Here is a 16,482-nt window from a genome sequence, read left to right as displayed (position 1 = left end):
GATCTGTCCACACCAATCTATTTTATTTTATAAATCTCATTAACTGATGCAGCCAACTTGAGTTGAAGTTATATTATTCTTCCTCCCCCCTACACACATACAAGCAAACATACTTCAAATTACGTCGTTTCGAGTTACGTCTTTTTCGACTGGCCGTCATTGTTTTCTTTTGTATATAAAATTAACCGACTTCAGTCGGTTTATTCGATCGTGTGTCCGTCTCAGCGAACATATTTTGAAGCATAAAAATTTTAAAAAAAACTTTAAAAATCCTAAAATACTGAAGTCGGAAATCAAATGAAATACACGTGAAAATATGTACAATTTATGAAAACAGATATGAGCTAATAAAAAAAAAAAAAATGTTACGTCGCTTTTCGAGTTAAGTCGCACGTCTTGGAACAATTAACGACGTAAGTTGAGGTATGCCCGTGTGTGTGTGATAGTGAGAGAGAAAGAGTGAAATGTATTAATATATACGTATGTGACAATGTGTGTGGTGTGTATGCGAGTGAGGTGAGTGTTGTTCTCACCATAACATTTGTAATAGTTTGGAATAGTGTTGAATGCCGGCAGTAGAAATGCGAAAAGAGAGACGAAAATAAAGAAAGAGAGTAGTAAGTGAGAGAGAAAGAGAGTATTGTGGTAGAAGAACCAAGATAAAAAGACGAGAGAAACAAGAGACCGAGAGAATAGAGAAATAAGGCGAGAGACTGGGAGACAGGGAAGGAGATGAAAAGAGTATGGGTTTTAAGTAGAAAAGAACAGAGAGAGAGAGAGAGAGAGACGGGGAAAGCAATAAAGAAAGAAAGAATGATGGGGAAGCAAGTAGAAAAGAAAAGAAGAGCTGTGAGAGAGAAGGGGACATGGTGATAGTGAGAGTAAAAGAAGTTGTGTGCAGCGACATCACAGAAAGTGAGCGAAGATTCAAATTATGATTAAGGTGAATGACCTTAACGTTGTTGTGCTATGGTAGTCCCCAGGTCAGACTGATCGAGCAGACTATATCGGAGCTGGTCGGCTAAACGATTTTAGGCGCAGCCTCCAAAGAATCTTTGCGACGATCGTTCGACCAGTTAAAAATTAGCAGGAAAACGTTCTCCCAAATTTTTATCGTAGCATCTTAAAAATTGCATGTAGGTAGTAGGCAGTGTTAGGTGTGGCATTCGTAACAGATTGATATATATATATATATATATATTATATATATATATAGGCGCAGGAGTGGCTGTGTGTCTGTGCTTGTCCCCCCCCAACATCGATTAACAACCGATGCTGGTGTGTTTACGTCCCCGTAACTTAGCGGTTCGGCAAAAGAGGGCGATAGAATAAGTACTAGGCTTACAAAGAATAAGTCCTGGGGTCGATTTGCTCGACTAAAGGCGGTGCTCCAGCATGGCCGCAGTCAAATGACTGAAACAAAAAAATATATACATGACAAATTGGCATGTTTATCACGGTATATGTTCCGATTCTCTGCGCTCTGAGTTCAACCTTCGCCTTGAGATTTGTCGTAGAGCAACTGAGAAATAGAAAAACAGAGTGGGGTCCCATCGATCCACCCACCCAATATGTGTGCACAAATACGCAAACATAGAAAGAGGCTGGTCGAAGGCCAGAAATTGTTTATGCATACGAAAAGAAAAATCTTTTCGGAGGTCGATAAAAAATGTACCAATTTTACCAAAAAAGGTACCAATTTTATGGCGGTGGATTGGCAAGGATCGGATGAGATGCTTTGCACTGTCTCTTCCGGCTCAGCTTACATAGATGTCAATTCGTACTGGTTTTCCTTTTTCCTTGGACATCATCGGTGACGTGTGTGTATATACCTTAAAAGAATCTGGTAGACTGTATGGAAGACCTATATATATATATATATATATATATATATTATATATATATATATTGTATTTCGGGATGGCCATTTTTATTTATTTATTTATTTTGCCAAATAAACATGCACAGAAAAAAAAGACCATCCGGGAACAATATTAGTTTCAACACACGATTTCACATCAAGAATCTGGTATTATTTTATCCGGCGATGTTTCGCTTGTCGAAACTTCGCCTTTTATCCTTTCACCCGCACGATTTTCACTAAGGAAAAAGAAAAAAAAAACTCAGATTTTTAGCGTGGAATCAAGTACCCTGACCTTCTAATATGCTGCAAACACCTTATTTTTGTTCAGAAAAAAGGCCGGGTGGGGGACCGGACCCCCCATTTCCCGGAATCATTGGAAATTTTTTTTTCGTTGAATGAATCCCGATGACCACCTAATATACTACAAAACCCTTTTGGGGGTCCGGAAAACGGGATGGAGTGGGGTGGAAGCCTCGAAAATTTCACCTCTCACCCCCATTGATCTTTTCACCCTTAAGAAGAAAAAAACCTCGGAATTTTTGCATGGAATCAAGTACCCTGACCTCCTAATATGCAGCAAACTCATTTTTGTTCGGAAAAAAAGTTGGGGTGGAACCGGAGTCCCTCCCATATCCCGGAATCATTGGAAATATTTTTTCTTTTTCGTTTACTGAATTCCGGCGACCTCCTAATATGCAACAAAACCCGTTTTGGGTCCGGAAAACGGGGTAGGGTGGAACCCTCGACAATTTCACCCCCACCCCCCATTTTCAGGTATTTTTTGCTATTTTTTTCTTTACCCATAATTTTAGATAACATTCTGCAAACATACTCTTTCGAGAGAGTGTGGATTACATTAGATTGAAAATTCAAAGAAGTTTGAAATGAATAAGTGAAAATGCAGAGGTTATAGAAGTTAGAGTGGTATCGAAGCCAGTGGAGAGATAAAGAATGATAAATAATTAATCTTAAAAAAAAAACACACACGTTAGTTTGTGTATGAAACAAGTAAAAGTATATTAAAACGAAAATATCTTTTTCATACCTTTTAAAATCACTGGATATAATATATATATAATGGTCCCAAATATAGATTTTCGCTTTGCACCTTTTGGCGCCGAAATATGTTTCATTTTTGTGTGGTGAGTGAGAAAGAAATAGTGAGTGAGTGAGAGAAAGAGAGAGTGAGTGGGTGACGAAGTTTACCTAAACATTGAATGGGTAACAGTATCATAATTATATATATGTTATTATCCATCATCATCGTTTAACGTTTGCTTTCCATGCTGGCATGGGTTTGACGGTTTGACTGAGGACTGGCAAACCAGGAGGCTGCAGTCTGTTCTGACAAGGTTTCTAAGGCTGAATGTCTTTCCTTGTCTCCCGTGCCAGTCACACTTGGAAAGCATCCACTACAGTCTCGGAGTGGTTGGCGTTAGGAAGAGCATCCAGCTGTAGAAACCTTGTCAGAACAGACTGCAGCCTCATTGCAGCCTCCTGGCTTGCCAGTCCTCAGTCAAACCGTCCAGCCCATGCTAGCATCGAAAGCAAACGTTAAACGTTGATGATGTATAATATATATATATATAATTATGATAGACTGTTACCCATTCAATGTTTAGGTAAACTTCGTCACCCAGTAACTCTCTCTTTCTCTCTCCCCACACAAAAATGAAACACATTTCGGCGCCAAAAATTGCAATGGAAAAAAATCTATATTCGGGACTATTATATATTATACCCAGTAATTTTAAAAGGTATGAAAAAGATATTTTCGTTTTAATATACTTTTATTTGTTTCATACACAAACTAACGTGTGTTTTTTTAGATTAATTATTTATTCTTTATCTCTCCACTGGCTTCGATACCACTCTAACTTCTATAACCTCTGCATTTTCACTTATTCATTTCAAACTTCTTTGAATTTTCAATCTAATGTAATTCACATCCTCTCGAAAACGTATTTTTGCAAAATGTTATCTAAAACTAGCACTATGACCCGGCGTTGCCGGGTCTAGTGCTAGTGCTTGAATGGATATGACCATAACTTATGGGCATAAGGGGTCGGTTTATCGATTTTTAATAGCTTTCTGGGGTGACTGGGGAAATGACAAGATCTTCACGACCACCCTCAGACAGTTTTGAAAGTCAATAGAAAATGCGAGCCTTTTACGTGAAAAACTGGATTTGTATAGAGGACACACAGACATACAAATACACAGACATTTTGCCGTTTATGGAAATAGAGATTATAGGTAAAGAAATAGCAAATAATACTTGAAAATGGGGGTGGGGTGAAATTGCCGAGTGTTCCACCCTACCCCGTTTTCCAGACTCAAAAATGGTTTTGTAGCATATCAGGACACCGTAATTCCGTCAACGAAAACACAAAACAAAAAAAAAAAAAATTCCACTTTCGGCACACGATCGTATAGTCGTGAGTTCCATTCTCGGCGGCGCATTGTGTCCTTGAGGAAGACATTTTATTGCACGTTGCTTCAGTCAACACAACTGACAAAAATGAATAGTACTAGAATTTGACGGAGCCAGCCTTGTCATTCTGAATCTCCCACGCGTATCTGTAGAGTGCTCGCTCAGCCACTTACACATTAATTTCACGATCAGGTTGTTCCGTTGATAGGATCAACTGGAACACTCACTGTCGTAACTGAGAAAGTGCCAGTTTTATTTATATCTCCGCCTATATAAGGCGTAGGTATTGTTTTCAGTCGTGTTTGTTTGTCCATGGACAAGATATCTCAAGAACCGCGGGATGGATTCGGATGAAACTTTCAAGGATGTTTGGTCTCGTGACTGGCACGAACTGATTAGATTTTGGGATCGATCCGGTACCTAACAGATTTTTTAAAATTAATTTTCTTAACTCAACAGTTTGAAACTTCGAATACTGGTAGAATTTCTCACGCAGAACACGGTTTACTCCGAACGGTTTTGACAAAATTTCCTATTTTAGAAGTTATTTCGTGTTAAAGTCGTCGCATTTGGGTAATTTCAACCAATCAACGACGTGTATTCAATTGAAGAAAGTTACTGCTCTTTACGATAGTAATTGAAGAGGAACAACTTCCGGGTCATCTCTAAGTTAGCGTCTCCCCTGAAATTGCTGACCTTGTGCCAAAATTTAAAACCAATATTTGGCTGAAGTAACAGTGTGACATAAGTGCGGAGAGTTTCGTGCGTTAGCACTAAAACTAAGCGAGCAGGATAACATTCCCACTGATCGGAAGGCTGGTCTGTCGCAGAGTTACTCATTTACATCTGAGTAAGCATGTATGTATCTTTTACTCGTTTCAGTCATTTGACTGCGGCCATGCTGGGACGCCGCCTTAAAGGGTTTTAGTCGAACAAATCAACCCCAGGACATTTTTTTAAACCCTAGTACTTATTCTATTGGTCCTTTTTGTCGAATCGCTAAGTTACAGTGACGAAAACACACCAACACCGGTTGTCAAGCGGTGGTGATACACATATATATATGACCAGCTTCTTCCAATTACCATCTGCCAAATCCGCTCACAAGTCTTTGGCTGGCCCAAGGCTATAGTAGAACACACTTTCCCAAAGTGCTACGTAGTAGGACTGAACCTGGAACCATGTGGTTGGGAAGCAGGTTTCGTATGTTATATAGTCTTTGGTTATGGCCGGTCAGAACTTATCATTGGTTCCACGTCTATTATTGCTTTTAGCAATATAGGCGACTCATTAGACCGGCTGACCGGAGGCACCTAACCTGTATGTGTTGGCTAAAAGTCGCTCGACAGTAAATCAAAATTCCATAAATACTTAATATTTAATTTTATTTATTCATTCCGATTATGAATGTTTAATAATTGAATACTGTGAGTTAAAAATCACCATTTTTTTTCAACATTTGTCTACTTATTAGCGAAGTCTCATATAAAATAACTTTTTTGTTTTAATCTTGAAATTAAATTGAGTTTGATTTATTGTCAGGTGACTTTTGGCTGACTGTGTGTGCGTGTGCATATATATACACACACATACACAGGGTGTCCCAAAAGACACTGATGGTTTTCAACTTTTAATAACTTCCTTAACTTTACAGATATGTGCATGAAAGTTTGATACAATATAAAGAACATAATGGAAATTAATATGCATAAGTCAAATTTTGCAACTCCACTACATCACATATGAAAAATGACATCGCTTAAACGGCAGCTATTTTTGGCTTTGCACGCCCGTCCTCTTTCCAAAACGTGCTCCATAACATCCTCAAGAGTTTCAGACCCCACTTCTTTGATTTCTCTATTGAAGTTCTCCTTCAGTTGCACTAGGGTCTGCGGTTTGTTGTCTCCGGACAAGTCAAGTCTAGGGAACGTGAAGGCCATTCAAAGTAGACCTCACACATGGTTCCAGCAAGACAGGGTAACTTCCACAACCGTAAGAGAAACCATGTAGTTGCTACGACAGTACTTTGGAGAGAAAATAATCTCCCACTACGGCAGTGTCAACTGGCCTTCACGTTCCCCAGACTTGACTAGCCCGGATATTTTCTTAAGGAGATGGATACCTGAGAGAGGGGGTTTAGTCAACAAACGGTGAGTTGGCCGAAACGTTAGCACGCCGGGCGAAATGCGTAGCCGTATTTCGTCTGCCGTTACGTTCTGAGTTCAAATTCCGCCGAGCTCGACTTTGCCTTTCATCCTTTCGGGGTCGATAAATTAAGTACCAGTTACGCACAGGGGTCGATGTAATCGACTTAATCCGTTTGTCTGTCCTTGTTTGTCCTCTTTGTGTTTAGCCCCTTGTGGGTAGTAAAGAAATAGGTATTTCATTCATCCGTCCTAATCTTCTGAGTTCAAATTCTGCTGAGGTCAACTTGGCCTTTGATACTTACAGGTTGATAAAGTAAGTACCAGCTGAGCACAGTGGTCGATGTAATTAAGTTACCGTCTCCTCTGAAATTGCTGGCCTTGTGCCAAAATTTAAAATCAATATTTGGTTGAAGTAACAGCGTGACGTAAGTGCGGAGAGTTTCGTGCGTTAGCACTTAAACTAAGCGAGCAGGATAACATTCCCACTGATCGGAAGGCTAGTCTGTCGCAGAGTTACTCATTTACATCTGAGTAGTGAAGCAACGCGAAATGAAGTGCTCAAGAACACAAAAATGTCGCTAGATCTTAAATGTAATACCCCAACCACAAGGTCACGCGCCTTCACACACACGTACATATATATATATATATGTATATATATATACATATATATATATATATAGGTGAGAAAGTTGGTGTGTGAAAGCACGTAGTTGGATGTATAAAAAATAGAAAAGAGTGAAAAAACTACAGAAGGCTTGTTTTATAAGGTTAAAGAATATATTTAAGTCGTTATGTTAGAAAAATGTTAGAAAATTTTGTGTATAGTAACATAGTTTTTGGAGAAATCTCCCAAAACTATGTTACTATACACAAAATTTCGTTCTGTCTGTCAGTCTGTGTGTCTTCTAGGATCTCGGGCATCCTCCATCCGATTGCTCTCAAATTTGATATGTAGATACCGACGGTATCAGGGTGTGTATAAATCTTGAAAAAATAACAAAAATCGATTCCAGGTGCGAATGCGATTGATAAAGCCGTGGGAACGTGAATTTGTACGCGTTAGTACATCAGCTGTTGCGATCGATACTACGCATACGCGAGAAAAATGCACGTGCAGTTTGCGCAAAAAAAAAAAAAAAAGCAGGCTGGCTTGAAATAATGCCACAAAATGCAGTATATAGTCTTTTGCATATTTGTGTGAATAAAATCGTTTTTCTTTGGAATAGAAAAAAGTTTATCTTTATTTCTTCTTTTGCTGGTGTCTCAAATTTACGTTAAATCAGTGTTTCTCAAAGGGGAGACTAATGGGACGGTCGGACAAGTTTTGAGAAAATTTGGTTTAAATGTTTGACAACTCATGTTTTGGACGGGGGGCGTTTTGCTCATATATATATATATATATATATATATATATATATACACACACCAATATATAAACATCGATACACACACACACGTGAGTGTAATTGAGAGAGGGGGAGAGAAAGGGAACGCGAATAGCGGAATGATTAAGAAACAGTTCAGCCAGCCAAGAGTTTCCTAATGTTAATTTGAGCCAAAGCAAAAGATACAGTGTTCATATTAAATTTTTGTTGGATTTCCACACTGGAGATATTGCTGTAGCTGAATGTTCACTTCCAACTTGTACGGGAAAAATACAGGTGGGAGGGGTAGGGAATTCCAGCTCTAATGATTGAAGAACGAAGGTAATTGAATCGTTGGTAATCACTTGAATGGCTTTCTTTTAGATGTGGTTTAGGATGTTCGTGTGTGAAACAGCTGAACTGTCCTAGAAACGTGAGCAGTACTCTAGCACTCTTACTTAAGATCTATGTAAGGTCAGCAACTGACAAGAGCTGAAGTATTTTCTCGCTCAAGTCTTTGCGGCTTCCCATCTAGATCAGTGTACTATTTCCTACAGAAGACAGGTCTGGAACCCAAACAATTAAAGAAAGCCATTAAGGAAATAGGTACGGTAGCTGAAACTAACTCAAGATGGCTGTGGTTGTTAAGAGATAGCAAATAGGTGAAGACTAGCTCAGTCCACGTTGCCCAACTCCGATGAAGTGTACAGGCTAAGAGGCTAGACGCTTGTGACCCTGAGATACCTGCTGACGATACGAAAGGCTTTCCAGCATTGCTATGGATTTAGAAAAGATAGCAAAACTTGAGTATCTCTTGCAGTTTCCGGGTGGGGCAAAATATCTCTGATGTTTATTCCACCTGTGGTGCCGTTTTGGCGATGTATACAGGATGGCGCCAAATTTTCGGTGTTACTTAATCGTGCACTCTACCGAAGTATCCGTCGTCTACGCTGATCTGTGCTAAGATTAGGGTTAGTGTTTAGGGTAAAGATTAGGGCTAAGAGTAATGGTTAGGATTAAAGTTAAGGATAGACTGCACGTAAATAGCCACGCAGACCGCACACCAAAGTGTAAATGTCCAGGCGCACTAAAGGAGTCGCGAACTTTTTCCCATTTTAGCTTTGACCATTCCTAGTGAGTGGTTTTCGCCCCCTCCTTTAGAGTTATCTCTAAGAAAAACTCTTTCAGTAATAAACAATCTCCAAATACGTTTCTGCCATCGTGTACATGTGTGCCGTCTTAATGCAAGAGCACACTGCGCAGACGCCTGGGATTGTCTCCCAAGACTGGAAATCTAATTCTGATACATGTATATTGTCTTGCTGTCAGTACATAAATACTATAGGGTCCAGTACAGTGATTTGCCTGGAGACCTATAATGCTGCTGAAGCAATCCTATTGGGTTCTGTACGAGAAATTGTGAAGCCTAAATTTTAGTGTTGTTAATGTGTACAGAGAACAGGACACAAGTCTGTATCTTTGATATATGCAGTATTGTGTCCTTGTGATGAAAAAGGTAAAATCGCAAGATCTCTGTTAAAAAAAACCCCAAAAAAACCCCCACAACCCTACTTTAAAACCTCTGATATTAAAGAAGAGTTGATTTGGTTGGTCACTTTGAGAGGCTGGAGTGTTGCAGCCTAGGTCAAGAAACTCACAAATGATGCAATTCGTCTGCACAGCAGGTTATTAACAATTTGTAGCTTCAAGAAGTAACGCTGTGCTGTAGAACTGAGGATTGCTAGTTTGCATTGCAGAGTACAAATCCAGTTGAGAATTTGGGAACGTCACCGTAAGGATACAAAGTATCTGGAAATCCTGTTTCTATATCCGATGCGTACACAAAGACACTACAACCAATCTATCAGTCTATATCAGTGCTCCGCAACCGGTATGGCACGGCACACTGGTATGCCGCAGTGTAACCTGAATATAATTTTTCCCCTATATTTTTAGTTGTATGTTTAGTTCAGGTGTGCCGCCGAATTTTGAAAAGAATATAAGTGTACTGCAAGTGAAAAAAGGTTACAGAGTTCTGCTCTGTATATGCATGTAGTCAGTAGCGTAGGGAGTGTCCGGGAGTGAGGTAGGGGAGACGCGGCTGGGGCTGTCCGCTAGGGATGACGTTGTTAAGGGGCTGGCACCTTTGTGTCTGCTGTACAAGCCTGCATAGGTTAGGAGGTCCGGGAATAGCAGCAAACTCAACGGCTGCCCCGAACAGCACACTAGCTACGTCACAGCACGCGCGTGTGTGTGTGTGTGTGTATGTGTGTGTGTGTGTGTGTGTGTGTGTGTGTATGTATGTGTCTGTTTAGTATATGAAGAACGTGTATTTATGTTATTTTTTATGTCGGTACATATATATATTTTCTATGATGCATTCAGATATATATCAACACAAAGATCTACTACAACTACTACAGCACATACACGCGCGCGAATCGTGTATGTATAATGGTTAATGCATTCAAAATGACGAAGCCTATTATTTTCTGGCAATTTCTTTTTTACACTCAAAAAGTATTACACACACACGGAGATAACCACATATAATGTGTGGTGATTCAGAGAGAGAGAGAGAGAGAGAAGGAGAGAGAGACAAAGAAGGAGAGAGAGACAAAGAGGGAGAGGGGGAGAAAGAGAGAAACATTAACTGAACGAAGAACTCAATAGATGGTTTAGAGATAAATATTTTTGAAAATATAACAGTGACTTCGAAATTTCGTTAAAGCTAGCTGTTATTGAGTGTGTATGTATGTATGTATGTATGTGTGTGTGTGTGTGTGTGCGTGTGTGTGTTAGATATAGCTCTACATACATCTGTAGATTCAATATTTGGGTACACCATCAATCCGGTATCCTGGAGTCACCGGGTGTTACGTGTAGGCGACCCGACTTCGGTTATCATACACACACACACACACGTACGTACGTATGTATGTATGTCTCTTCTATTTTTTAATTATTATAAATTTTCCGGTTTCCAACAAAGATATAAGGCTCCATCTTTGGGATATAGTTAACACAGACAAATTCACATTTGGAACTGAGACACTGTCATAAAAGGTTTAAGTCAAAAAGCTCGACCATGGGACATATTATATCGATCTCTTTTACCGAACTGCTAGTTTACGTGGACATAAATCAACACCTGTAGTGGGGGAGGAACACAAACAGTCACATATACATACATACATACATACATGCATGCATGCATGCATTTTTTTTCTTTCCTTTTCTTTCCTTTTCTTTTTTGTTAATTTCCGCCAACCAAATCCACTCACAAGGCTTTTGTCGGTCCGGAGCTATAGTCGAAGATACAACGCCGTAAGACTGTAGATGGGAAGCAAACTTCTTACCACACACACACACACACACACACAAAAGGCGCAAGCGTGGCTGTGTGGTACGAAGCTTGCTTCCCAACCACGTGGTTCCGGGGTTCAGTCGTACTGTGTGGGACATTGGTTTAGCAAATCCTTGTGAATAGATTTGGTAGACGGTGACTGAAAGAAATTCATTGCGCACGTACAGCTAAATCTCTGAGTTTTTTTTTTTTTATTATTTGTCATTCTCTGTTTATTTTCTCATTCCTTTCTGCTGGAGAGCGTAGGCTCGAAACGTAAAGACTTTTTCATTTTCCCGAGCATATACCTGCTTGTTGTTCATACACCTGTTTTCTCATTTGTTTTTCTATAAATTTCAACTATATATATGTATATATATATATATATATATATATATAATATATAAATATATGCATATATACATACATATATGTGCATACCTACATATATATGTATATATACATGCATATACGGGTACAGGACATTACCTTTAGTCAAGAAAATCGACCCCCAGGACTTATTCTCTGTAAGTCTAGTACTTATTCTATCAGCTTCTTTTGCCGAACCGCTAAGTTACGGGGACGTAAACACACCAGCATCGGTTGTCAAGCGATGTTGGGGGGACAATCACGGACACACAAACATACACACACACACACATACATATATATATAGGGAGAAAAAAAGGCGAAGACAGGTGGTGTAGACAACAAATAGATGTATTAGTTTAACGCTCGGAAAGTGAAAAAGTCTATAACGTTTCAAGCCTACGCTCTTCCACAGAAAGAAACAAGGAGAGAAAATAAAGAATGTGGAGTGGCTAGCGATATATATATACACGACGGGCTTCTTTCAGTTTCAGTCTACCAGATCCACTCACAGGGCTTTGGTCGGCCCGAGGATATAGTAGAAGACACCTGTCCAAAGACCCGGAATCATGTGGTTTGTAAGCAAGCTACTTACCACATAGCCACTCCTGCGCCTATATTATTTTTTTCCTAAAATTTTCGTTGCTTCTTACAACCTCTTCAATAGTCGTCGGATATAGGATACAACGACTATACATATTCTATATTCAGAGTTTTTTTAACAAGTGATTTGATTTAAGAAACTGTCTTTATTTACATCTTACTGCTCGAGTAATTTTACAAGTTGAAGAATACTGTTTTCGTTTATTTCTGAAGAGACAGACCTATTAAGATATAAAAGAAAGGTGAATATAACCGTTGTAGATAAGTGAAGTGACTCGTCGAGGATGTAACTAATATAGAGATGCTTTCTCGAGACGGATACCGCAGTTTAAGTGGCTTTCAATAGTATGTAATACTATTGAAGATATACATACTGCTAATATACATATATTAGCATACACACACATGCATATACTTACATTCAAACATATACATACATAAGTACATGCATATACACCCACGAAGACACATCATATATATATATATATAAGATTAATCAGCCGAAATTGCGAGGATGATCCGGTTCTTGACTGAGGATAGAAAGCTTCGAATGACCCGTCCTTGTTTTTTTTTTGTATCGTCTATCTGGATGTTTTGTTGTTCCTTTTTGTATCACCTAGTTGTCCGGATGTTTTGCGTTCTTGTCCCATTTTGTATTTTATTATATATATATATATATATATATATATATATATATATATATATATATATATATATTACACATGCATATATACACTCAAGCAAACACATAAAGATGGACGCGCGCCCATACACGTATACATACGTACATACATACATGAAAGAGCAGTGTGGTTAAGAAGATTGGCTTGTAAACATGTGGTTCCGAGTTCGGTGCATGTATTTAAATGGTTGTGTGCCTGTGTGTGAGTTTATGTCTACGGTTGTAGAAACTAGTTCTTCTTTGTGCAGTGTTCCTTTATGTCCCATAAATTAGCAGTTTGACAGATAGAAATCAATAGGTTAAATATCGATCGGAAATAAATACTGCAATCGATACGATCGACTAAACCCTTGAAGCAGCGGGTGTCCCAGCATGGCTGCAGTCCAATGGCAGAAACCAGTTAAATAAAAGAATAAAGGAATACACAAATCGGTCGGATTCCCCGAACCTTGGAATATCTGTCTATCTATAAAACAAAGTATGTATGCACACAAACAGTGTTTGTATGTATGTGTGTGTGTGTGTGTGTGTGTATATATATATATATATATTCGTATATATACACAACTAGAGAAACGATTGTCTGACCATCAAATGGATACGAAGAAAAATATTAGATAGATAAATAGATAAAAAGAGAGAAATGGAGAGTGAGAGAGAAACGTAAAGAGTGAGAGAGCGCAATATTAATAGCTATACACTTTTCCATATGTATGTGTGTGTGTATGTATGTGTGTACAATATATATATATATATATATATATATATATATATATATATATATATATATATATATATATATATATAAAAACATCAATATTTGCAGATAAAGCATGTGAAATTTATCGATGTTTCGCAGTTACACACATGTATACACGCACTAAAGTAATGATTTGTTTTTACTGAGCACTTATCAATATACTGTTACATGTACTAATAGTGCATGTAAAAACGTCAGCATATATACATATGTACACCTATATCTATCTATCTATCTATCTATCTATATACATACACACATATTCGAACGTTCACAATAACATACGTGCATACATGTGTGTGTGTGTGTATATATATATATATATATATATAACACATACGCATACATAGGAGCGTACACTCACAAAACGCGTTTACTTGTAATACATGCCGAATGTTCCCTATACATACGAATATATATACCTATATGTATACACACACATACCCATGTGTGTGTACATGTGCGTGTATACAGAGAGGGGGTGGGGAAAGAGAGAGAGAGTGTGAAACACATGCAAACATACATACACACACGTGTATGTATCTGTGCACAAAACATACAGCCGTGTATGTGCAGAAAGCATACACCCATATGTGTGTGTTTGTGTGTGTGAATATATAAAATATACATCCATAGACACAATGCACGTTATATAAATCTGCTGAACTATTGTGTTTCCACGGCATGACACTTTGTAGTTCGTATTTAAATATTGTGTATATTAAATAATGTCTCTTATTGAATGGATTGTACTTTTGGTGATCCTATATATAACGGAACAGTAACTATATATATATATATATATATAAAATGTGAAGTTACATAAGTGAGATATTGACATAGGATTTCGCGATAGACACAAAACTTGCACAAAATTCTGGGACCTTAGGACGCAAAGTTTTACAGCTTTACACACTTTCTCTCTCTCTCACACCTCACACACACACACAGAACAAACATACGTACGTGCATGCATGCTCCGTGGAATGATGTTCTGGGTTGGCAAAAAGTAATCTAAGATAAATCAAACTGGAATAGATTTTCTACTGCGCATACAGAACGGAAAACATTAACGTTTCGGGAAGCACTCATCGCTGAAGATAAAAAAAAAACAAAAACAAGAATCTGCTAAATGTCAATGTCACTCACACACATATGTATGAATACACGGACATACATAAGCAGATGATTATATACATACATTTGTGTGTATATGTATGTATATACATATACCCACATGAACAGATTATATAGGCTTACTAATAGCAAATACATACATATGTTACAGTGGCTTAGATAAATATGTGTGTGTATACAAAAAGAGAGTTAAATACACTGCTGGTAACGATAAAACTGTGTGTCAACTTACCTGAATATAAGAGGTTGGTATATATCCAATTTGGTTGTCCTTCAGTGCCCTGGCACCGACCCACTGTCCATCGGCCAAACTGGCATAGTCCTCACCAGAACAGGTGACAGGTACAAACTTGTCACCAGCATAGAATGTCAGGACATTTCTCAAAGCGTCGTTTATATCCGGGGTAAAATCCGCAATAGCTTCATAAACTTCCATCTCACTACTCTAGCTTTTTACATACATACATACACACAAAAATATACACACTCTAACATATATACATTTAGAATTTCGGCTGTCTGACAATATCGTTAACGAGCTAGAATAATCACAACGGAGCATACATTGTATATATTTTTTTTCTTATACGTTAGTATACCCCTGTTCAGAAATTACATGGTTATAGGGGATAAATATACCGCGACGACACGGTCATTTGTAATGTCCTGTGTGTATGACAGGGTAGAGAGAAAGAGAGAAAGGGGTTTTCGCGTGTCCTGTCTGTTATCAAAGACGGAAAGGGAGGTTGACACTGCAAAAAAAAAAAAAAAAATTATGCCACCCTTTATAAAAATACCTTATTAACGATGGGTATAGGACTGAACGCAAGAGTTGTGTGTATGTGTGTGTGTGTGGAAGTATAAATGTGTCTGTGTATATCTAATAAATGTAATCGGATTACGCGTTTTCAAAAGAACGGTGAACTTAACTTGAAATATATTGCGGCTGTTATTAATATTGTCGTTATTGTAACTTGTTGTGAGATGACAACGTGTTTCGTATGCCCCACTCAGTGTATTTATAATGCGTGTATTTATTTAACAACGACCACTGCTGACAGACGATGACGACAGCGATGATGTTGTTGTCGAAGTGAAATATGTAGATATTATTAATAAAGTGGTGTTAATGAAATGTTGGTGATCTGTTTTGTCAGCACTGTTGAATAACTAATATCTGAAATGTGGTCGAATTCGTGAGAGCGAGAGAACAGAAGCGAATATATGTCTGTGTATGTGTGTGTATGTGTACGGGTGTGTGTGTGTGTACGGGTAATATGTGTATATATTTGTGTACGTGTATGCGTTGTATGTGAGTGTGTGAAAATAGTAAAAAGAAAAAGACGTAGTAACTTTTTACCACGTCTCGATCTCAGAAACAGCGCTCAGCTGTGCTGAGAGGCGAAAGACTAACGGGACACAGAGCAGAGGGGGCAGTGGTGAGAGTAGATGAAATATGAAATGCAAGCGAGCGACTGACTGGGAGAAAGAAAAGGAGTTGCCAGGGAGAAGGAGAAGGAGAAGATGCAAGGAAGGGTGAGAGGGACGAGTGTCGGACACACATAGAGAGAAAGAGTTGGAAGAGGAGGGAGGGGAGTGACAGGGATAGAGTTACACCCCTCCACACACTCCCTCCTCTATATGTATACATATATGCATATACATATGCACATGTATATATATATATATGTGTGTGTTTGTGTGTGAGTATATGAAATGTGTATGTATGTGTGTATATATATATATATATATATATATATATATATATATATA

At 38.4% G+C, this 16,482-nt stretch overlaps 1 protein-coding gene across 1 annotated transcript in view; it reads right to left on the bottom strand.

Annotated features, from left to right (window-relative positions):
- The window catches only part of LOC115212415 (protein FAM107B), a 218,975-nt gene extending 202,839 nt beyond the window's left edge, over window positions 1-16,136 (bottom strand). Inside the window, exon 1 of the mRNA XM_029781323.2 lies at window positions 14,942-16,136. Coding sequence (XP_029637183.1) covers window positions 14,942-15,145 — 204 coding nt within the window. The 5' untranslated portion in view covers window positions 15,146-16,136. The remainder of the gene's footprint in view (window positions 1-14,941) is intronic.
- Between the last annotated feature and the right edge of the window lie 346 nt (window positions 16,137-16,482).

The sequence above is a fragment of the Octopus sinensis genome, linkage group LG5 (assembly GCF_006345805.1).
Source record: "Octopus sinensis linkage group LG5, ASM634580v1, whole genome shotgun sequence".
In the NCBI taxonomy this organism is placed as follows: Eukaryota; Metazoa; Mollusca; class Cephalopoda; order Octopoda; family Octopodidae; genus Octopus; species Octopus sinensis.
Note: the sequence above shows the minus strand (reverse complement) of the source record. Positions and strands in the feature narration are given on the sequence as shown.